General features: G+C 40.5%; 1 protein-coding gene across 27 annotated transcripts in view; it reads right to left on the reverse strand.

The window, feature by feature from the left end:
* The window catches only part of CELF4 (CUGBP Elav-like family member 4), a 710,355-nt gene that overhangs the window by 295,167 nt on the left and 391,291 nt on the right, over nucleotides 1–23,897 (reverse strand). For all 27 annotated transcript variants that reach the window (XR_015799437.1, XR_015799436.1, XR_015799438.1 and 24 more), the window contains exon 3: nucleotides 20,799–20,847. Coding sequence is in view for 24 of the 27 variants with exons in the window: in XM_088156391.1 (XP_088012517.1) it covers nucleotides 20,799–20,847 (49 nt within the window). In the remaining 3 variants the exon portion in view is untranslated. The remainder of the gene's footprint in view (nucleotides 1–20,798; nucleotides 20,848–23,897) is intronic.

Consider the following 23,897-nt stretch of genomic DNA (forward strand, 5'->3'; position numbering starts at 1 on the left):
GAATGTCCCTGTTTAAATTCTACAAAATAATAATAATTGAAGATACACAGAAAAGCTAGGTAAATTCTATGCACAGCAACCCATTGGGGATGAATGCCGTTTTCAAGTAATATTTGGTTTTGCATTTACTTTACTTCTTTTTAGCTAACATACTTAAATATCCCCTGAAGGGAAAAAAATATTAAAACCTACAGCTGACATAAAGGAAAGGATTGAAAAGAATACCTGACTAAAGTGGTTATTATTATTCACCTTGATACACACACACATACAGATATTAATCCTTAGCAAGCTCTATACTAGCAACTTCTCTGACAGTTGAGAGGTTTCCATTTCAGTAATAATAGTTTATTGCATTTTATCAATAAATAAATCAAAATTCCCCAGGATCATCCTTTCAACTCCAACAGGCATATGTGCACCCAGACATTCTGTAAAACTTTGCAGGCTCACTGATAGTCACAGTAGTGTTAACATGATCTGTACTGGGTGTCAGGTGAGACCTTCAGGTTTGTTTTCCATCCTTGCCCATGAGAAAAATTAAAAAGAATGTTAAAATGAAAGTCTGATCCTGGCAAGGGAGACAAATCCTCAGCCCACACAGATGGAATATTTTTCTAGTGGATTATAGAAATTGAACAATTTGGAGGAGAGAGACAACTATGCATTTTACATACAAAAATAAGGAAATAAAGATTTTCAGTAGGATAGATCACTCCGGAATTTATTTTTTTTTTATCTAACTCATTGCTTACATAACCAGAAGACAAAAAGCTATCCAAATCAAGGAATGTTGCCCTTCCCAGATTCAAAGTGCTCACTGATTCCAGACCTTACGACTAAGTCTGAGCAAACACAACAAAAGCCAAGTGAGTAAAATAATTTTTTCCAAGTCCCAGCTGAATTTCATCCTTGATAAAGTAAGGGACTGGAAATACAACCTTCAACTGCAAAGATAACAACTGTAGGTCACCATGGAGGAATATGTAGGGTCTGGAGTTGGAGAACAAACTACTTCTGTAGGACTACTGCCAGGAGGGAAAAATAAGAACTATTAGAAGTTGTTTAGGCAATCTGAATAAATTTTATTGGAGGCTTAAGACCATACTCAAGCCTGACCTGTAAAAAATCTAGTCTCAAAAACACTAAGAATAATTTAGGCAAGGGAAATAAGTATTCCCACTAAAAAAAATGATGTGCTCAATCCAATATCAGAACAGGTAGGGCCTGAGGGAATGTCGTTGCTGAGGTACTGTCCCTGGTTTCCTGGCTCCAACGTGGGTTCAAAGACTCAGACTGGGATCTGGGATGAAGAACTTGCATTAAATGTGTAAAGGAGGTCTACAAGCCTTTCCCAAGGCCCCCCTGTTATTTCAGAGAGCTCTGCCAGGTCCTGGATAGCACAGGAACTTCATCTGCTGTATGGACCCAGATGCATTTATGGTTCTGTCCCTTTACCACAGAACATCTCACAGGACATTAATGGTGGTGGACAGAGACAGTGGGGGACATTGCCCTCGTGGCACATTAGAGAACAAGACAAGTAATATTATTGTTTTAACATCAGCTGAGTGCAAAGGTGATCTCCCCTTGTGCTGGCTGTGCTGCTACTTGGCACAGGCTATAATCGGATCCTGCTTGGCTGGGACATTGCTCCCAGTCATTCTGCCCACAGAGAGGCTAAGATAAAAGGAATCAAAAGGCTTAGCTAACTCTGCAAACCTCTGTCCTCCTCTTGACTTGCTTCTTCAGGAATTCAGGAAGTACTAGAGATACCCGAGACAGGCATTCATCATGTGATTCCTAGCTTGATGTTTCACACGAGGAAAACAACATTATTAGGGCCAAACAATTACATTGCAAAGGCTGGGGTGAATAATGGTCACAGAAAGGGGCCTACCTTCAGAAAATAAATTTCAGCTTCTGCATGAGACCACGCTGGCAACACCTCCTGCTGCCCAGCTGCTCTCTCCAGTCTGGTTTCTCACCTGGCACACACCCAGGAGAGAGCACTCTATAGAATCCTTGCAAGCTGAAATGCCCTCCTGGTGGGATTGTCTCCTCCTCCTTGTCTCTTCTCTTCTCCTGTTTTCTGCTTCCATTCATTCAGGAAGGACAGAAACCAGCCTTTTTTCCCAGCTTCATCCTACTGGTCTTCCATACATATAAACAACTTCTCTGGCAGGATAATGTATACCAGAGCCTGCTCTAATGTACCCCACAGTAAATCAAACTGACTTTTAAGAACTTATGTGGAGTTACTGCTTAGTCACCACCATTTAAAAAGAAGAAAGGCTGGTCCTATTCTTCTGCCTGCTTGTTATAGCTCCTAGAAATTATGGTGATATTACCTAAGAGAGAGGCAGGCAGGCAAGCAGGTGAAAGAAGAAAAGAAAGGAAGAAAGCCAAAATCAAAAGAAATAAAGAAGGTAAGAAAGAAAAACAATAAGATATTGTACTGCAGCAAAAAGAATATAGAAATGAAGTCTAAGAAAAAAAAAATCCAATACTTTGACAAATTGAAAATAAACCCAATAATTTTTCTGTAAAATTGCCACTGACTTTTAAAAATCTAGAAGGGCATAGGACCTGAACAATGACTGTACACACACAGCCCACAGAGTACCTAGTTATGTGCAATCCACATATTCAAATTAGTGTGATTTTCTTTGAAAGGAGGAATTAAACTGACTTTTCTTTTATCCAGAATGCTACAATGAGAACAAATAATGTAAGTACACACGTAAAAAATTTTGATCTACAGAAATAATGGGATGGAGAATTTTCTGGTGCTCACAAAAAGCAGTAACTATGACATGATGCTAATTTTAAGTTGCCTTTCTTTGAAACATAAGTTTCCATATGACTGATACCAGCTGTGGTATATTCCAGTTGTCATTCAATGTTGTTCTTGCAAAAAGTTTATTTTATATATATATATTTAATGCCATTTATTCTTTGCACTTTTTAACCAAGTTATATCAAATCTACTTCAAAAATCTTTATTAGACACAAAGACCCATAGTTTATCTGTAGTACATTACACTGTATACTGTGAACACTTCCATCCACATACTTCTGTTCACAGGTATGCTTGGGAAATGGCCAGAGATTTGGCATCAACCCAGGAAAGCACAGGGATTTCAAAAACAAAGCTGAAGAACCATCTCTCCTGTTGCTACATGCACTGCCACACATCTAGAGCTTTTGAGGTCTGCTTCAGAGTGTGCTTTCCTGTTTTAAACCTAGGTGCTTTGAGCAACAGCTCAGATTTCTTTATTCCACAGAACAAAGGAAAAAAAAATCAACACTACTAATGCAAAGGGGTTTGGAAGAGGAATTGAGTCAGTCTGAACAATGTTAAATAAAAGTAAGATTTGTTCACACACCTTTCTTAATCTTGAAGTCTGTTTTAGACAACCTGAAGATATGATTGAGTAACAGATACCTGTTTATTTTTGAGTATTACTTTTTATGATGCTAGACAGAAAAAATTCGAAATATTGTATTGCTTTTCTTGTTTCCTTCAGGTACTCCTCACTGAAAAGCAGCCACTTCTGCTGTTGTGATACTTGTTAAACATTGTGCAGAAACTCTCCCCAGTGTCTTTGGCTGAGGAGGGAAGGGAAATGCTACCAGCAGGCTGACTTTTCTGCCGTGTGAAGCATTGTTGAAATCAGCAGAAAGGAGCTAAGAAATCTGTCTGACATCCTGTTAAAACCAAGAAGCTGTTACTACAGGAGGCCTCTTGACAGGGTATCAGAGCTCACACACTGAAACAAGTTGCTTCATGGGCAGCCGAATGTGTAAACCCTCTTCCAGTGTCCCTACCCCCATGAGTTCAGTGATGTCTAATAAAAGATGGGCTTATGAACACTAATGAGAACCCTCTGCTCTGCTTGGTTGCCTATTTTCATGGAATTTATAGGAACACAGTAGCTTTGGGACTCCTTCCACCCCATCAACGACAGGTTAAATTACCCAGTGGGTTCAAAGCTCAGAGGAGGAACCCCTGACAGATTGATGGATAGATGGGCCCAGACATGCACATACAAACAGCTTGACTGTACAAGTCTGACTTCCTTCGGCAAGAAGGAGCAGGGATTTTATTGGTCCTAGCCAACAGACTGGATAACTTACAGCAAATTGCTTCATATTGCCTTCTGAAGATGTTGCTTCAATATCAACTCAGTGGCAAAACACTTTCTGAAGTTTTAAGACATCACTTTAATGTCTCCCTGGGCTGAGCGTCCTTGCTGAACTTGAGAAGCTATGATACCATCACTGGCAAAGGTGGTGCAGCTGCAAACGTGCTGAAAACAAAGGTCTGGAAAAGAAGGAGAGCTTTTCAGAAGCACGTCCTTCATTTTAAAGGGCAAGACCGTGGCTTTGAGAAGCTGAACAATTTTCTGAAGCACGATTTTTGTTTGTGCTGCAGGGGTATTTACTGTTCTAAGACTTCCTGGCATTTGGGTGGTGTAGGTAGAACAGATTTACATAAAACGGGGGAAAAAATTCAAGCCTTCAAAGGAGATTTAAAAGGACAATATCCAAACTCACTGTCTGTTTGGGGGATTTTATTTGGTCAGAGCTGTTGCTGAGCCTTTTGTGACCAGATATTTGTACGTGTTATGCTGCATGTTTGCACGGCTGCACGCAGGAGATAATATAAGTGACAGGAGAGTGATGATGAATTCCTACAGCACAGAGGATGCAGGGAGGTCAGGAATGGGGCTACATTCTCTCCAGCACGATAGCACCACCTTTTCCTTTGTTTCCTGCAATGCCAGCAGGAAAGGTGTTCCCCATCCACAGGCAAGGTGCACATGGGTGGGTGCTATGGTGCTGTCAGGCTCGGCCCACAGGGAACTCTCCCAAAAACTCCCCACTCCTATGCACTCCTATGCCCTCTGATTCACTTCCTAGCACATTCTAAAAAGCCAGAAGACTATTGAAAATGTGGGGGGAGGAAGGAGGACAAAATGAATGAAGAAGACCAGATTTAAGTAGGGCGCTGAACAGGATTTAGGAGACGTGACTTCATCTCCAAGCTGTGTAGTGATGTGCTGTTCCCAACCACATTATTCACAGTTCCTCAGTTTCCTTATTCATACACTGAGCAAGGTGAAGAGGCTGATTACATCTGAAGGAGGCTTTGAGAGTCACTGACAGAGATGCAGAACTGCTAATATTATCTACATCATCCAGCAGAGCAGCATCCATTTTAAATCCATCTTTCTGCCCTTCTTCACTATCTGGATAAAGATGAGGTGCTTTATGCTACTGCTACAGCAATGGGGAGGGCAAGGAACTGCAGTTTCACTTTGCATCCAGCTCCCTTTTTGTCTAAGGTTAGGAGTGGGTATATTCACAACTGGCAAAGTATTTAAGAAATTTCCATAGGAAGCAATGTCTAACTGTGAAAAGCTACAAGAAATGCAGGACAGAAAAAAGAAGAAAAAAACAACCAGTTGGAAGCATACACACACACACAGAGAAATCCTTCTGTAAAATTTCTATGCCAGTTTCTACTACCCTCAACTTATTCTTTTTTACACCAACTTGCCAAAATAAACGATAGTTTGCATTTTCAGTTGCTTTTTTGGCTCAAACTTTTCCTATGCTCAATTTCAGCTCTAAATACATTTGCAGGAAGGGAAATGAATGTGTGCCCTTCCTGGTAGCAAATCCACTAACTGTCTCTGCACTTCATCAGGCTGTGAAAGGCAGACTTCACACCGTGAGAAACAGTCCAGGATAAATCAGCCCATTCACTCTCTTCATTCATCTTTTAATGTCTTTTGCATGTGTTCAGATTGTATCATGGCGTAGATAATGCTGAAAGACTCTTCAATATTCGGTTTTAATTATTGGCTGTTACAGTGCTCAGCTTTCAGCGAGGGAGCATGATAGCTGATGAAAATTCAAATAAGCAAACACTAAGATGATGGTAAGAGGATGCCTAAGGCTCAGGTCCTCAGATTGTTCTGGAGGAACACTTCCACGGTGGTGTTGATCCAAAGCCTACTCAGACTCCAGAAGTCTGATTCTGAGAGGATTTTGAACCAAATCCCAAATAGTTTCATGAGTTCACCCTGGTTTCAAAACTTATTTTTGTATGTCTGTAGACTTAGAAATTTTCCCAGAGTAGAAAGAAAACCTTAAACTCCTTCATGACCACACTGCCTGCTCTGGCTGCAGAACATCCAGCTGACAGGTAAATCAGTTGCTTGCACGTAGAAGACCCTGTTGGGGGAAGTTCATGCATCTAACTTGTCCTTTAATGTGTGAAAAAAAGAGCCAGACACAGTCACAAGAAAGAGTGCACATCACAGCTTGTCAAGAAACCCTACCAAATCTAAGCATTTATGACATGGTTCTGCAGGAGTCGCTGATCATTTGGATTATGGACACCCAAACTGCAATTTTTCAAGGATACCAACTGGTGAATTTGAGGATGCCCTGGATTCCTATCTTTACTCTGAAGGCAAAACGTGTATGGTCTATTGGCTCTGCTGGCTCATGCAATCACAGTGGTTCCAACCAAAGACCATGCTTATGAGGCAGTAAAGACCTATTTCCTGATTTAAAACTAGCAGAAGTGTGTCATGCACCACTAAGGCTTTCTCTTTGCACCTCTGAAGGTGCAAAGGAGGGCAGTTTCACAGCAGTCTGCTTGTCCCAAGCTTAACATGTGACAGAGCACCCATGGCATTGCCCTGAGGTGGAATCAGGAAGAGTCCTGCAACCTATTTGTTGTTTTTCCTGCATTTGAAGGCATGATCTTGAAAACAGCTTCTAGGAACAATGGAAACCTCAGGGTTAGATTTTCTTCAGAATATCCTTTGAACACTTAGTAGGCAGGAGGACAGGCTTATCAAACAAGAGTCATGTGAAGTGTAATATTCTACCCTGGCATCACTAAATAACAACACTTGTGATAACTCTTTCCCATTCTGCTGACTGAAATAGCAGCAGCAGGTACCTATATACCCACTAATGTAATTCTTTCTCCTGTAGGCAATGGAAAAGGTCTCACACAGCATACTGCCTTGAATACTTAATCTTCACTGCACACTGAGCTACAGGGAGGTACAGATGTAAAAAGCAAGCAGTGATGTCCCAAAGGAGCCCAAGATATGGCCAAGGTAACTCAGGCTGTTAGAGACAGACCAGACACTTGAACAAAATGTTCAGGTTTAACTTCTTGGCTGTCCTTTCCTGCTGATAACAGAAGCAAGTGACAGAAGGAGCCCAGCCACATCCACCAGCTTAGTAACAAACATTACTATGCTGGGAGACCGGATGGATAATGCAGGCCAAAAAATAATGCAGTCCCAAAGCATGGACGTGAACTAATGTCATCAGCACTGGTATAAATAGGATGTCTGCATTTAATTAATAAATAATAGGCTACAATGCTAATCTCCTTCTGCTAACTTTTTCTAAAGGTGCAGTCTATTAATCACATGTCACTGCCAGCCTGGTCACTTCTTTTTTTATACTCAAGACAGAATAAAAAAAAACCAAAAACCCAGCTAGAAATAAATGTATCCTAAATACAGCAGGGCAACTGAATAGCACAGCCAGCATTATGATCCACTTCTGATTTCAACCCTTAGCTACAAGTTTTTCTCTCTAAGGACGGATACAATACTTTAAAGAGAGAGTGAAAGCTTGCAATGTTGTTAAAGGTCATCATGTTACTAATGTCTGCAAAATGGAGGATTTCTCTCTCCTGATAAGCTGCCCATGGAAATTCTGTCATTCCACAGTGTCTGTGGACATGCAGTAACAACCATTTCCGTGGTCACAGGCTAAGGCAGATGAGACATTTTGTTGAGTTGGGAACAGCATAACTTTCTGAAAAGCACTGGACATATCTCACCTCTTTGGCATATGGTCAGAACAGGAAGATAGAAACTGGAGAAGAAACACTCATGTTGGTATGGACATGTGGCAAGAAGGAAATGACAGCACTGGGACCACATAGGAGGAGCCATGTAGATTACATCGTCTGCATGGGAATATCTGCTTTCCAGGACAATGGAGTTCATTCAGAATAATAAAAGGGAATGTCCTGGAAAGGATATCTCGAAAAATCTGGAAAATATTGCCCCTTGGGTGTTTTTTTTTTGTTTGTTTGTTTTTGTTTTGGTTTTTTTTTTTTTTTTTTTTTTGTTTTTTTTTTTTGTTTTTTTTTGTTTTTTTTTTTTTTTTTTTTGTGGGAGAAACTGGGGAAGGCATACGTATTTAAGTATTTAATGGAAAAATATATCCTACTTGTTACATGTAATTATCACCAAAATATAAGCTTACTAATTGAATTGAATTATTAAAAGCTTTTTAGAAGGTTCATCTCTGCAATTCCAACCTGTTTGATATCAAAGTTGTACTGAAGCCTCAAAAGAGTCATTCTCTGGCTAAATTTCTTTATTCTTCAGTTAAATACAAGCCAGAAGTCTCAGCACAGACCATCTGGGTGAAATTTTACAGTCAGTTTATGCAAAAGGTTAAATGAGATCTAACGATTTCATCTAGATCTAAACCCTATTCATTTCCTTTTTATCTAGACAGAAAGACCAGAAGAATGGCTAGTGCTCCAGTGTTTTGGCCTTTCCTCTCAAAGTCCAAACTTCAAAAAAGAAACATTAGAGGCTCTAATCAAACTTCATTGCCTGTAATACCAGGGAAGAGTGTGGGATCACACACTGAGATCAAGGAGAGACAGGGATAAATTCAGTTCACTGCAGACACTGGATTTGAATTTCTGTTGTTAACATGATTTTTGACCTCTGCTTTGTTTTAGGTGGCCTCGGTCCCTTTGAAGAGCTCTCTGTAAAAACGCTGTTGGTATTTAGGGACATCTATACCCTTACACCCTTGTTTCTACCACAGTGCCCACAGACCTGCCTCCCCTGTAGTGAGTGGCATGGTGGCATAAAAGGCTCCCTGTAATGTCCCTCAGGTATCTGCTAAACCTCAGGTTTTTTTCTTCTAGCAGGCTTGTACACCAAAGACAGCTGTTTGGCCTTTGGTGTGATCACATTCACCAACCATGTGGTGTGGGGGTGTAGGAGAATGGTCCTTGTCAAGAAGGAGCTTGTGCTGTTGGCTTAAGCTCTTGTGTGTTATTCGGGATGTCACTTGCTTTGTGTCAGAAGCTGTGTCACCTAAAGGAGCTTTTCTTGAAGGCCATCCTATTGTTTTATTGAGCTTTGCTTGAAGGCAAAGCCATCCTATTGTTTTCTTACCCCAGGCAGCCCTAACTCCACAGCCCCTGACCTGACCTATTAATTTCACTCCTAACTGTGCAACCCAGCACAATGGGTTTTGTCACACCTGGTAAGACATTATATGACAACTCTGTATCCAGACACTGCCTCTGGTTGTCTTTAGAGATTAATTTTTTAAGGAAAAGGTGAGCTATGTCTGTTATGTGTTGTACAGTGAACCTGGTGTCATCATTCCTGGCTGATCTTCTAGGCACTGCCACAAGAAAGATAATAAATAATTAGACTTCTGATCTAGAGAGCGGAGAGACTGTATTGGTTTAGTCCCATCTCTAAAGTCATTAAACTGACACAGTTTTCATTACCTCTTGCCTGTGGCTCTGACCCACACTTTCACACATCTTTTTCATTAGCTATTCACACTAATAATCATAGCCACAGTCATTTTGGCAAAAACAAAAACACCAAGAAAGCAACACATCCAATGTACCTTACATTGTGGCAATATAATTTTACATTAATTGGCTGTCTGCTTGGAAGTGTTAGTATTTTGTGGTTTGTAATCAATGCATGTGGCCATTCATCAGTGACTTCAGAGATGGATAAAATAAAGATTTTTGGAAATTAATTGCCATTCATATGGCAGTTCATGGGCAGGAAGTATTTTATTAACTATCAATCCCTGCATTAAAGGTTTGATGCTAAAAGAAAGCATTCCCTCATTAAGGCCAGTCCTAAGATACTTAAGTTATTTTTCCCTTATTTTTTTACACTCTTCCAGTCCTGTTCCTTGGGCAGTCTCAACTTGTTTTGTGAAACAAACCAGCCCTGGCATGGAACATGTCCTCCTCACTTTCCACAAACATCCATAGTCAGCTTTTCCTATGGGAAAAAGACAGAGCTGACTCCATCATAAAACTGTAAGGAATCAGCCCCACAAAGCTGGCTCCAACTATTTGGAAGAACATCATTATTTGGGGAGATTTTCAAAGGGAATATTTAGACACCCAAGGCCCATTGACTTTATGTGAGATTTGAGCAGTGAAACACATTTGACACTTTTGAACACCTCTATTTATCTAACCAAGTTATTTCTGTGGAACTAATGATTAGAGAACCTGAGCACCTAATAATCTTTAATGCATGTATCCTTGCAGCACCAATATTATTTTATAGAAGGGAACTGGAGTCAGAGCAAGATATTCGGCCAATTTTACGTGTATATTCAGACAGTCAAAGGTAATAATAGTCACCAGATAGAAATGGAGTGAAAATAATAGCCTGATCCTAAGTAACCTCTTCAAGGTCGAGAATATCTGTGGCAAGGCAAGAATTTAAGCCTCAGTCTTCCAAGCTGCAGTCTATTGCCCTGTGTAGAGCTTTCTCTTCCTCTGTGCAGGATCAGGCTGCAAGACTGTCCTTAAAATTGAAAAGAAAGGAAACAGTCCCTCACTAATTGAAGCCAACTGTTTATCCTCCCTGGGGGAAAATGTTTCAGTGCAGTGCTGCCTTGAAAATTACCTCTCTACAAATGATATTACAAGGGGCCATATTCATTTTCTATCACAGATTCCAAAGCAAGCTGGTTTTAAAGATAAAAATACTTTTCTTAATTATGAAAACACATTTTAAAGACACTGATGCTACACACCACCACTTTTAATTTTAAGTTTCTGTGGAGGTTTTTGGTTCACTTTCTGTCCTGAGCATGTGAGTGGTAGCAAACTAAAATACAAAAAATGAAAATGGAATTTGGATTTAAAGAGGAATTAAAACGGATCAGATTGTCTCTATTGCTCAGGTTGATAGGGATACAATCCCTCCTATTCTTTCCCTATTATGAAGCAAACAGGTTAATGAAGAAAGATACATTTTCTCTTTAGGACAAACCCCAAACTTCTAAAATCTATAGTTTTTATATAGCAATTTTTATTCATAGATCTTGCCTAGGGTTTCAGAAAAGTCAAGTATCATCCTTCATATGATACAGATAGAAAACTGTGGCCTGAAAAGGTGAAAGTTGTGATTCATCTTACCTCTCTTTAGGTGTCTAAAAGTGAGATATCTAAATCTAAGTTAATTGCCATAGGTTCATTCCTGATTCAGTGAGGAGAGAGAGAAGGGAAACTTTGAAGTACCATTTATCCAATCTGTCTTAGGACAGGATGAATCTTAGTTTGGAAGCTCCTGTCTCTCTCTGCACTGTCCATAGGAGGAGCCTAGATGACTAACTTAGACTATGTGCTTAATATTTTTGTGATAAAGCTAGGAAAAGTGAATTCTGCTTGAGATAACTTTCTAAGAACAGTGACATAGCAGCCCTATTTAAAATTTCTTCTGTCCCTAAGTCTAAGTCTCCTAAGAGGCCCAAGTTCTGTAAAAGCACTAGATACAGTTTACTCAGAGCGCTAAATTATTTACATAGAGAGATTTTCTGCCTCCCAAGCTGATTTCATGTACATACTGCAAAATATATAAATATAGCAATTGGAAAATGCTGTGTGTCACGAAGAAAAGTTTTCATGACCTCCAGTATTTCTGGAGTCTTAAAACTTCTTGCAGATCCTCTAATCTCAGATCTCAGCAGACAAAAGGCAAAACCCTCCCCACTGAAACTCCCACTCAGAAAAGAGAGTTTGTCTGTGTCAGACTGGGTTGAGCCAGTCTCCCTGCCAACAGCTGAGGGTACTGCCCATGGTGCAGACATTTCCTAGCTCCTGCTTTCCAGAAATACTCTGAATTACTCTAGAGTCAAGGGCGTTTGCAAGTCTACAATAAAGAAGTGATAGTTGAGAAGAAGCAGACGTATCACAGAATCACAGAATATTCTGATTTGCAAGAGACCCAAAACCCAGCTCTTAAGTGAAAGGCTGATGTGGGGATCAAACCCACAACTTTGGCATTATTAGCCCCACCCTCTAACCGAGTTTATGACAAAAAAATCACCAGTCACCATCTTCATGTGCTGAGCACTGGACTCACTTTATACCATGCAAGCAGTGTAACCATACCAGGTCTGGGAAGAACAATCTTGTTTACCCAGGTTCAGGGTTTCAGAAGTGGTTGGGTACTTGATTGACATTGATAACACTTGGGGATAGTTGGATAAACAAATGCACATTAATTACATGTGTAGCTAGATTCATGCCACTATAAGTTCCCAGAAAAATCTGAAATTCAGCCCTAGAGTAATGGTGGCCGGCAGGAAAAAAAAAATCTGTGTACCTTCTTAGATTTTTTGTTGCTAACTGTAAGACACGCCTTTTTGTAAATTAAAGGAAAAGAACCCATATAACAGGAGTAAGGACAGCACCAAGCTCCTCATACAAACAGCTTGGTGACTTCATAGGGGTTGTTAGCATAGCACTGCTCCAAGTGCTGGATTTGGACTCAGTGCAAGAACATTTTGATTCTTTGTGAATGTCACAACAAATACTCAAGAAAGAAGCTTGGAAAATCTCAACAAGCAAATGGAATCTCTAGGTGTGAGCATCAGTCACCCTGACTTTATTCAACATGGGCAGAAAAATGGCCCATATATTTCTTTTCCCCCAAACGTTTCTTTGAAAGAACAGCAAAACATGCCTTACTTTTTTTAAAGGAATGCCTGTGTAACCATAACTAGAAGTTCATCAGTGGAAAAAATACATAATAAATGGCTTGTTATTTCGACTCTTTTGTGAGACAGGTCATTAGAAACTTCATTTGTCTACACAGATTGCACTTATTCAGCTGTATTCTAATAAAATGCACATTGCTTCCAATAAAGGGAATGCATTTGCTATTGATGTGCTATAAACTACTATACAGAGAGGTGTTATTATATTCCTGTGTAATAACAAGCCAATTACAGTGATCAGCAAAACCTTTACAATAAAGTCAATGCACGAGGAGTGATTATCATAATGCATTCTAACTGTTCAGTGCCATAAATGCTTTGCAATTGATTGTGAAGCGTATATATAAATGTATTATTAATGCCATATAAAACCCCATTGACAAGCAACCTTTACATCTTTACATTAAGAAAAAGATACTGGGATTGTTATGTGTCCCCGAGTTCACCTAGGAGGCTGAACTGTATTTACAAAGGGAGGATTTTTTATAGGATTATATTTTTTTATTTCCTCCACCCTTCTCCTCCCACTGCTTCTTCCATTTTGCCCTGTTATTGAAAAAAACTCCAAATATCACTCTGCAGTAGAAGGACTCTTGATCACCCACTGCAGCCGAATTTTGGCTCTGTACACATCCTTCTGTGTAAAGGTACAGGCTTTCATTGGTGCCCTAACCCTTTGACACTCACAGCCTTTGCATGAATGCCAAAGGCACTATCTACAAGAAATGAGCAAATAAAAGCATATCACTGCCTAAGCAGGCAATAAAGGAAGGGTGTGAAGGAGAATGGAATCAGAGCTACATAATTGATCAAAAGTTCTGTCGTAGCAAGAAACAGAACCAATATCAAAATCTCGAGGAGATGAGCTCCCCAGTCTCTCTCTCCTCCTTCTTGTCAGTAAATTGTTAGGTTAGACACACTTTATGAAAAATGTGCAATATGGTTTTTGGGATTTTTCCCTTTTATTCCCCTAATACTCGATTTTAAAAGGTTGTCCTTAGGACATGTGCTAGAACACAATGTCCTGTGGATCTTTTCCAGTTCCTATTGATGGGCACACTTCCATCGATTTCAATCACCATGGGAAGGGCAGACGTGAACAAAAGTTTGATGTCCCTTATATTCTTTCAACATTTGACTGTGGAACGGAGCACATCAGCCTTCAGCAGAGTCATCAAATATAAAACACTACACATGAGAATCTGCTGAAGCCCTTTTTCTCACCCAGAATTAAGTTTTAACAGAGAGTGGAGAGCATGAATGGGGTCATCCAGGGCCACTTTGAATTAACTGATCCATTTGCATGCTGGTACATTCTCTCTGCTTGAAAATACAGCTTTCTGAGGACAACAGAGTGTCAGTTGTCAGTAGGGTCACATTGTGCTGAAATTCCACAATAAACCAAGAGATTTTGATTTCCCGTTAACTGTAATCAGTCCCACAACCAGCTACAGCTAGAAAGACAAGATTTCCATGGGTATTAAAATGCTCCTTCTAGATCAGGTTTATCTTAGACCTGAGGGAAAAACACTGCAGATCATAAGAGATGTTCAGACCTGAAATAAAACCCAGTGGACATGTTCCCAGACTGATGATCAAGTTTGTGGGATACCTTGAATGGCTCTTGTGGTCCTGGGCCCAGCTCTTTCCCCAGCCCATGACAAGACTGACAAACAGGCTTCAAGGCACTGACATCTCTCCCAACACTGCAGCATCTCCTAAAGCCATTCCTCAGCAGTCTCTGAGCACAATGATATCAAGGTTTGCTGCTGGTTCTGACACCTCCCCAGCCTCTGAGACAAGAAAACTGCCTCCCAATTTAATACCAAGATTTTTGCCTAAGTTCTTGATTTTTTAATTTTTTTTCCTTTCATTCATGAGCTCATATTCTTGTGATAGATTTTTTAATAGAATATTAGGTTTATTTTTAGCCAGTCATTCCTTCTTGCTACCATCCACACAGATATACTGCAATTCAGCACTAGTGGGTAATATTTGATACATAAGTAATGGAGAAAATAATATTTAGATTTGTATGTGGGAGTATATTTTTCAAATGCCTCCTGAAAGAAAAGCCAAAACCATCTGACCAGGTTTGGGACAAATCTCTGGAAGAGGAGATGTATGAGACTTAGGAGGAGGATTCATATGGAGCTGGAAATCTCCTTTCAAACTACAGAAGTTGACAAGAGGGGAGACAGAGATGGTCTCTAAAATGTTGTAAACACTGAGGGAAAGAATGAGGAATATGAGACCCTGGGTGCAGAAAATTACTTTTTCAGATGTCTTGCATCCAGACTACATACAATTTGAAAATGTTGCTCTGCAACTAGTATTCAGCATCTCCAGTACAGCATTTTCAACAAAGGCAGGGATTCATGTGTGGTGTGACCTTTGCAAGTCCCTGTCTGTGCTGTTCTCTGCCTGAGCTATAGAAGATCAATGTGAGCCATACTGCACTCATTGTGGTGTTGAAAGAGTTAATGGAGATGTGTTCATTGAGATCTTCCCCCAACTCTGAGATGAAAGTTTTCTTTCCCAAATAGTTTGCCACTGCCACCTGCTTACTTCTGCTGAATGAGTGTGTAGAATATAAGAGGAAAAAAAAGATGAGCAGTAGGGGAAAAAGCTGTGGCAGGCCACATAAAGATAAATTGAATGGATTACCACCTTGGAAGAGGATATTCCCTCCACCTGCTCTTCAGACTCTTGGGTAGGAAGTGTTTTTAAGGTAGAAGATTAGAAATGGCTAGTAAAGTGTCTTCCAAAGACCTTATTGTTACAGGCAACACTTTGGATCAGAACTAAGGAAGAGATAAGAGCTGCAAAGGTACAACTCTGACAGGTGCATAACCCCAGGACTTCTTGCACACAGGCTCAGCCCAACCTTCTGCAGGGCAGAAGAGAAGATGCTGAGCTCTGTCAAGACTACCCTCTCCTTTCTTTTCCTTAAATGTCTTCTTCAGACTTTTTTCCAGTCTAAAGATCTGAGTAACCAACTCTTTACAAAGGGCTTCCCAGGAGGAAGGAAATCATTCCATGTGGGACTGTTATACAAGTGTAAAGCCAAGGCAAACTGAAGGCAGCCAGTCTTGCTTGACTGCAGCACCTAAACAGGCCTGGATCTGTCTAGTAGCTGGATGGGAAACATCCTGAGAGGTTACAGCCATCTGCACAAGCTGTGTAATTCTGAGCAGTTAAATGGAAGACAACTAACTAACAAATAGTTACTGGACCCTAGGACAGATTGCCCTGCCACCTTCAGCAGAGAGCTAGCAAGTTAGAAACTACCTCTATGAAGTAAGAACTAGACCACAAATGAAAATTTGCCTCAGAAAATGTGGACAGGCCATTCTGACCCCATTGTCATTACTAAGCTGATGGAAGAATATAAAAGCAAGCAGAACATTGTGCATGAGCAACATATACTGTTTTGCTATTAACTCTAATTCAGTTCTTGAACATTTTGCTCTGAATCTGGAATAAAACATGACAAAACAGATAGTTTCAGACCCTGTGCATCAAGTAACAGGTAGAAAAATGCTGCAAGTTAGTTGAAACACCAAGTCCAAGCCTTCGAGCTGGCAAATAGCAAAAAAATGACACAGCACATGCCTCCCTCAAACATGCACAAAAGATAATCTGCTTGAAAGCACAGACAGAAACTTTAGCAGATTTCTTGCCTGCAGAAAACACTGCAATGCAATGTACCACAGCCTCTCTTTCAAGCCTCTTAACATCCTCTTGCAGGGCACTACACCCTTTCAATTCTAAACCACATTCTACTTTTCCTTTCTTTAGTCCAGGAGCCTTCTGTTTCTCTTCCATAAAATGCTGGAAGATCCCCAAACCACCGTGAAACACATTTTGGTAGTGACATTTACACTGAGCCAGGGCAGCACACCTTGCTTTCCTTCACGGACCTTCCTCTGTCCTTTGAGAGGAATGTGGGAGCAGTGGAGCATCTAAGCATCACTAACGGACTGCAAGTGGAGCAGCAGGAGAGTCCTTTCCTTTTAAAAAATGTTACTGCCTGTACAATGTAGTGGGACCTCGGGGCTGCGTTTATCATAGGTTAACCCTGCCAGCTGCAGTGAGAGTTGCCTAGTGAGAGCTGGAGATATTGTGAATGAAATAAGAAATTGCTCCAAACTTTTGCCCCAAACCACAAAACAGACTTGAGATCATTCTCCCAAGTTTGAGAAACTTTAATGATGGATATCTGAAGGCTATTTTTAGAACTTAATATCAGACGAGGAAACAAGGAAAACCACCTCCACCAAGACGAAAATAATAGCAAATTCTAACAGCTTATCTGGGATTTTTTATGTTCAAAATTTCAATGTGGAGTTCTAACTTCCATCCCTAAAACTGTATTGGACTAATTAATTAATTAATTTCTGGCAAAGTAGTTGCCATATAGTCAAGATAAAATTTGGCCAAAACAAAGGCCAGTGAGAGTTTATAAGCTATCCTTAATAGAGCTAGACTCACAATCTGATTTTTCAGAACAAAATATGAACTTGTTAGTTTTCTACCGTATTCTATCAATTCTGCTAGTGTTAAAGTCTCGATAAAATCTCAAAAGATTCTGACCTTCTGATTAGGTATTTGAAGTTTCATGAAGCATTTTGTGGAAGGAGTACCCCTATAGAACATTTCGTATCATGACTATGCACATACATGCACAAGCAGGCAGGAATGTAAAATGCAAATTTTTCCCAGTAATTTAGACTATTTCCCTAGAGAAATATATCGAGGACACATTCATTTCTATTTCCCATGGGATTAGGCAAATGTAAATAATGCCAGTTTTTGCTTAAAAGGTTTTCACGCTTTGTCTTGCTTATAGTACAATATGGAGATTAACAAACAAAATAATAAACCCAGAAAAAAACTATTAAGGGGCACTCAGCATATCCATTTTGGTGGGTTGATTGTAATTTTTGCCAAATGATATATTGAACACTTTTCCAAACTTAGATGGTCTAAATTCTAGCTCTCACACACTAAATGCTAACACTCTCTTTCAGTTCAACTGAGGATTAGGACACAGGGATGGTTAAAGATCAAAAAAATCTAGACTCCAGAAGAGCAGGAAAAGCTGAGCTGAATCTGCTTGAAGGAGAGAATAAATTTGTGACTCTCATCACCTTTTACTTGTGAAAGAACTTGCTGAAAAATTCAAAGATTCATGTTTTAGCAAAATGCAAGTATTTGTCCCCAAAGAAAACACAATCTCACTTCCTCAAGAATGCTGCTCACCTTTTTCAGTACAAACCTCTCTGCAAACTTCAGTTTCAGAGACTACTGCATTTTTTCATTAACGCTGTGGCATGGCTCCATAATTCCCCTAAATCCAGGATGAGTATTCCCCATAATCCAGAGTGTGGACTTTGGGAAGACCAAAGGACTTGTGCTGTGTGGAAGAGCTGCTTCATGTTCCAAGCCCCCTTCCTCCCCCACGTCCCATCCTGATACACGGACGGGGCATAATAAGCTACAACTTAAGTTTCTTTGTTGTTTAGGCTGACCTTTATCTTTCAACCCTAATGAAGCCTTTTGATGTGCTCCTGAGATACACGGCCTCCTTTTTAGCATTCTGTTTGCCGTGCCTGCTTTAACCGGTGGGCTCTTGAAGAACGTAAGTTTTCATACAATGCCTCCCTTGGGTGCCAATTGTTCTTTTCTCCCACAGCTGCCCTTGAGTCATGCTGTCCTGAAGCATCACCAGCCCAGAAGCAGCTTGTCAGTGGGGAATTGGGACAACGTGTCTTTCACACCAATGATGAGAGCACCCGCTTGGCCCCTGCATTATGATCACCACTGACAGAAGAAATATGGGAGCAGACTGGATGGGAAAAGATGAGGTTTGTGCGAGCTGGGGAGATAATTAGCTAAAATACAATGGGGAGGGGACCACGGGTGTGATAATGTGGAATCAAGCTGCCACTGGAGCCCTTTGCAGTTCAAACCACTGCCCCCAAAAGCAGCTGCTCTTAGCAAAGGAGTTTGAAAACCCTTCCCAGAAAGCCAGGCATGTGTTCTCTATTACTGATTTGCATTTAAAAAAAAAAAAAGAAAAAAAAAAAAAAGAAAAAAAAAGAGAGAAGAGATTGGGAGCTACATACCCTGTAGGCGCACTAAGCAAATTGGCCAGCCTAATTATTATTTTTTGGTATGTCTAATTAAATGGACAAAAGGCCCTCCCTTCACTCTCGCTGTCGGCACGAACTCCACTGGAATGTGCATAATGTCCCCTCATTTGCCCAGGCAGCTGAGCCTTCCCGTTTTCCCCTAGGAGATTGGCATTGACAACTGCCCATGGCTTACCCAATCCTACTCAGACACAGAGCCAGATCATCAGACAGGCAGGGAAAGGGGAGGAAATTGACCTGGTTCTATTAAAAAGCACTGGACAATGCTGTAGGATGTGACATGTCTTTGTTGCAAGTCAGAAATATGCCCTGGCCTTTGAATGCAGAACTTGACAGATCCCATCAGATACTTTCTGCCCAGTATTAACCAAATTCCCCCAAATTTTCTTTGGAGGGGCTCTGAAAGTGCAATATCCCTGAGATTTCTGGTGTTTTCCCAGCACTCAGTTCTCCTGTTCTGCAATTATATGGCACCACAACCTTTCCTTGCAGACCCTCTCTCAACCTGTGGTTTCACCAGCCTCTAACATCAGCCCTTTAACTAGAAGCTATGTACAAAGTCTTCCAATGACATGAGTCACTGGAGAGTTTCAGCCTCACACTGATGCAGCCAAAGTCCCTGAAATCCACAGCTTTCAAAGGAAAAGAGAGAGAACATGGTGACTTTTTGTCTGTGAGGCATTTTTCTCCTTTTAAGTAGTTGTTGCTGGAGGTTTCCACTAATACCAGCACAAAGATAGTCATCTCACAAACGAAGAAGAGTTTATATTTATGGTGGAAATTGAAGAGTTTTCAGACATCTAAGAGCCACATTATTACTAAATGACAAAATCTACTCCCACATTTATCTGATACATAAGCACTAGAGGTTTTTACTGAAAAGATGAGAAAAAGGCTCTCTATTCTTTCCCCAAAGAGATAGGGATAGAGAAGAAGAGAACTTGTCATTATATATATGCGTGTGTATATATATAAATGTACAGATACAAGAAAAAAATAGCAGGATGGCAATTTATCCAGCATAACAGACCATCTCACACTCTCTCAGTGATCTGTGTGTTTGATCTGACAAACAGGCTCCTATTAGAAAAGTGTGGTGAAGTATCACCACATCAGTTCAGGTAAAAAACCTTTTACAGGAAACACCTCATCACTGGTGATCTATTGAACAATCACTTAACAAAGCCTTCCAAATCCACTGTGTGGAATGGAAAAGCAAAATACCAGCTCTTGATTTCAGCTACACCTGTGCAAATCCTGAATAACTCCCTGGGTCTGAGAGAAGTCTTCAGTTTCCACAACAGGTTTATCCAGATAAGCTGATACAGGTGCAGAAAACTCTGCCAGCTCAGAATTTGCTTTTTCCAGAAGTAGAGTTGCTTCAGTGTAAGCAGAAACAACATGGCTAGAGAAACCATAAAATATCTGCTTTATCCTAACCAAATTAAACACCTCTACAGCTCAGCCTGACATAGATCTGAAAAAACCCCCATTGCTGTCCACTGCTGTTAAACTTTGTTAAGTCAGTGCCTGATGCTTCACTTCTTAACGAGGCAGTTATTTGTTTCTCAGGCAATCGCTGGCACCTGCCTGCCTTTTAAAATCAAATAATAATTGAATATGAGGAAAGTGAGACGAAGTAAAGGAGATTTAATAAAGAGAATCTTTGCTGTGGAGGGAATTTCTTTGGCAGTGATTACGTTACTAATTGATCAGCACATTGCCTGAGAGAAGCCAGAGACAACAATTATATTTAGCACTGTGGCTGAAAGCAATGCAGTCAACTACCTCCTCGGCTTTCGCTGTCCGCTGGCTTCACCTGGATCGGTCTGTTCATCTGTAAGGAAGAACAAAGACAGACACGTAATTAATGGAGGACTCAGACATTCATACACAGAGGCTTGCTTTGCTTCTTTGCTGCGCATCATAATTAGCACCAGAATTTACTCCACAAGGAGGGGGGGAAAGCAATTAGTAAACAAAGAACTAACCATGGAGTGCAGGCTGCGGCTTGGTCTGAGGCAAATAAATCAGTGTCACTCCTCTTACCTGACAGTGGCTTTGTTGAATCACATTGGGAGAGGGATCTGACTCATTTTACACAGGTCATGAAATTTTAAATGTAACTTTTAAAATTTCTAATAGTTTCCTCTGGAAGCACTGGTGTATGAGAGAAAAAATGCTTTGTCAGAACATCAGGATCAGGGAAACTTAAATTCCAAAAATTTCTTGAGTTTGGCATGATGAAAAGGAAATTGAAAAGCTAATTTCACTTCTACTGTTAACTCAGTAGGATAGTCATGTGTAACATAGCAGTCTCCATTTCAAACTTGGGGAGAGGGATTTGGATCTAATTTGTCCACATGCTGCAGAAGTGTTGGATACTGAGAATTTTCTGGGATAGAGGACCAGATGTTCCTTCTAATGCTTTTTCAGATATCTTTTTCCTTTCACATATCACAATATAAGTAAGTTTAAAAACTTGCCACTGTGCTGTGAATAGGTTTTCTGTTTTTCAAATTATCCCTCTCTCACTCAACAAAATCATTGGGGACCATCACTATCCCCAGAGCTGTTTACTCCCAGGAGAGAGGGGCAGCAGATGCTCACAAGGCTCTTCACTGGCACTGCTTAAGATGAAGTGGGTGCCTGAAGAACAGGGATGAAGGAATACCCCTCCTGTCAATAGCCAGAGATGAAGACTGGATCAGAGCCAGCTAGGAATTTAATCTGAAAGCCCTTCCCTGCCTCACACTCCTTGTCGCATAAAGTAATCAACACCATGTAGATGGACTATTCAAAATATCTTTCTATGTATGACCACATCCGAGCAGAATGAAAATGTCTTTTTGATTTGTCAACCAACAAAGAAAGTGCAAGTTCAAACAAGCATCACAAGGAGCACGAGGTCAGAAGGCAATAGGAATCTCCTAACATCTGTCTTCACAGTAAAGTCAGACCACAAATCGGCTGATGAATGTCACAGGAAGCCTTCAGGGAATAATATCCATCCCTTATTTGTGGCTAATCACAGTTGGGCAGCAAGACCATAAGACCATTTCTTTTTTTTTTTTTTCCCTTTTTTCCCCCCTAACTTTTGCTTTATTTATTTATTTATTTATTTTTGAAAGTGCTTCATAATAACTTAGATTTATTCTAATTGCTCTGCACACATTTTTAGTAATAACAAGTTACCAAGCTGGCTGACAAGTAGGTTAAAATGATGAAGATCTTTGAAGATCCTAGCAGCCTGATGAAGAAGGTTAAGATGATGAAGAGCCTGCTGTATTGTTGTCTCCAGAGGAAAATGTACTTATCCATAAACTGACTACAGTTAGACTCACACTCTGGAAGAGAAGGATCAATGGCTACAGATGCTACTGAACAGTTTCTGCTCTCCTCTATGCCTAAAACCAAAAAAGAATCTGGTAATAATTAAGCCTTGTACCAGCCCTTGCTTCTGTCCCTGCAAAGACCTGTTGCTCCCATAGGTACCACAAGATATGAGCAGGGCAGAGGTGATACATGAACCAGCAGCAGCAGGACAGATATCCTGCCACAGGGCTCCTTTACACCCACGTGTGAGCAGCTGCTTGCTACACACGTTCAAAGATCTGACATCACACAGGTGAGGAGAACACTCTATGTCACAGAACTCCAAATGTATAGAAAGTGTTACTTTAAGCCACGCTTAAGCATGGTGCTTGAGACATAAACAGTGTATAGTCCTTTGCAGTGCTTGTTCCTCTCTGCTGATCATGTCTTTGCATTTAGACTTAGCTGAGATGAATCTCATCTTGCTTCTCACGTGCAGGACAATGAAGCCAAATTACTCAGCTGCTTCCCTCAGCTGCCCAACCTCTGAATGCTCTGTTTGCAGCAGGTTGGTGTTGACCATCCACGTACCAACTTGAGACCTGATTACTTTTAGTACTTGCTTACCCTTATTACAAATTATGGGTTCCTAGTGGGGACCTTTTGGCTAATCCAACTCCTATGGGCAGAGGAGGGGAGTCAGAGGTCCCTGGTGCTCCCTCCAAGACAGCCAGAACCTGCATCCCAAGCAGTCAGGAGGGGAAATAGTCACAGAGCCAGGAATTTAAGGGAAGTGTGCAGCTACAGAGAGGCAAAGTCTGGAGTCCAAAAGGACACAACCTTGAGATGAAGAACATCTCATAAATGTAGTACCCGCATAGGAACTGATCTGAAGCATGCTAAAGTCCATGGAAATTTGCAATAAACTCAAGTAACTTTTGGATCAGCCTTGAGAAAAATTAGACAGGCTTCATCCTTCTTCTTGAGTTGAATAAAGTCAGTTTGCACAAGGCAGAGGACATTATCAGACCTTTTGACAAAAATGAAACATTTGTTTGGACTTTGGTTGTTTTTGGTTTGGTTTGGTTTGGTTTGGTGCTTTGTTTTTGCTTTTGTTGGTTTTTTTCCTGAGATTGAGGAGTGAGAAAAAGAAGTCAATCCCGAACAAAGATAAAAAAAAGAGTGAGGGAATGAACATCCAACAGAGGAAGGAAAAACGGGGGAAATTAATAAGTAAAAGGCTGGTGTAATTTAATGTACACTATGATTTATACACTTGACAATTTCTTTATAGACCAAAGAGAAAGTGCTGCCTGAACAGAGCCCATAATACAAATTGAGATCATCTTGACATGAAAGACACCAATTATAGGGAGAAACACTGAGAGGAAAATAATTAAGTTTCCTTTCTCCATCTGTGGAATTTTTTATTTTTTATTTTTTTTTTTACACAGATAGTCTGGGAGCAAGGACCTGTCATGGGGACCAGAAAAGGGCTAAATGGGGAAATAAAATGTCAGCACAATGTGGCTTCCTCAGTCTGGGGAAATACCTGCCTGGGGAGAAGGGAAT

Source organism: Sturnus vulgaris, chromosome Z (genome assembly GCF_052056855.1).
Source record: "Sturnus vulgaris isolate bStuVul1 chromosome Z, bStuVul1.hap1, whole genome shotgun sequence".
Taxonomy (NCBI): domain Eukaryota; kingdom Metazoa; phylum Chordata; class Aves; order Passeriformes; family Sturnidae; genus Sturnus; species Sturnus vulgaris.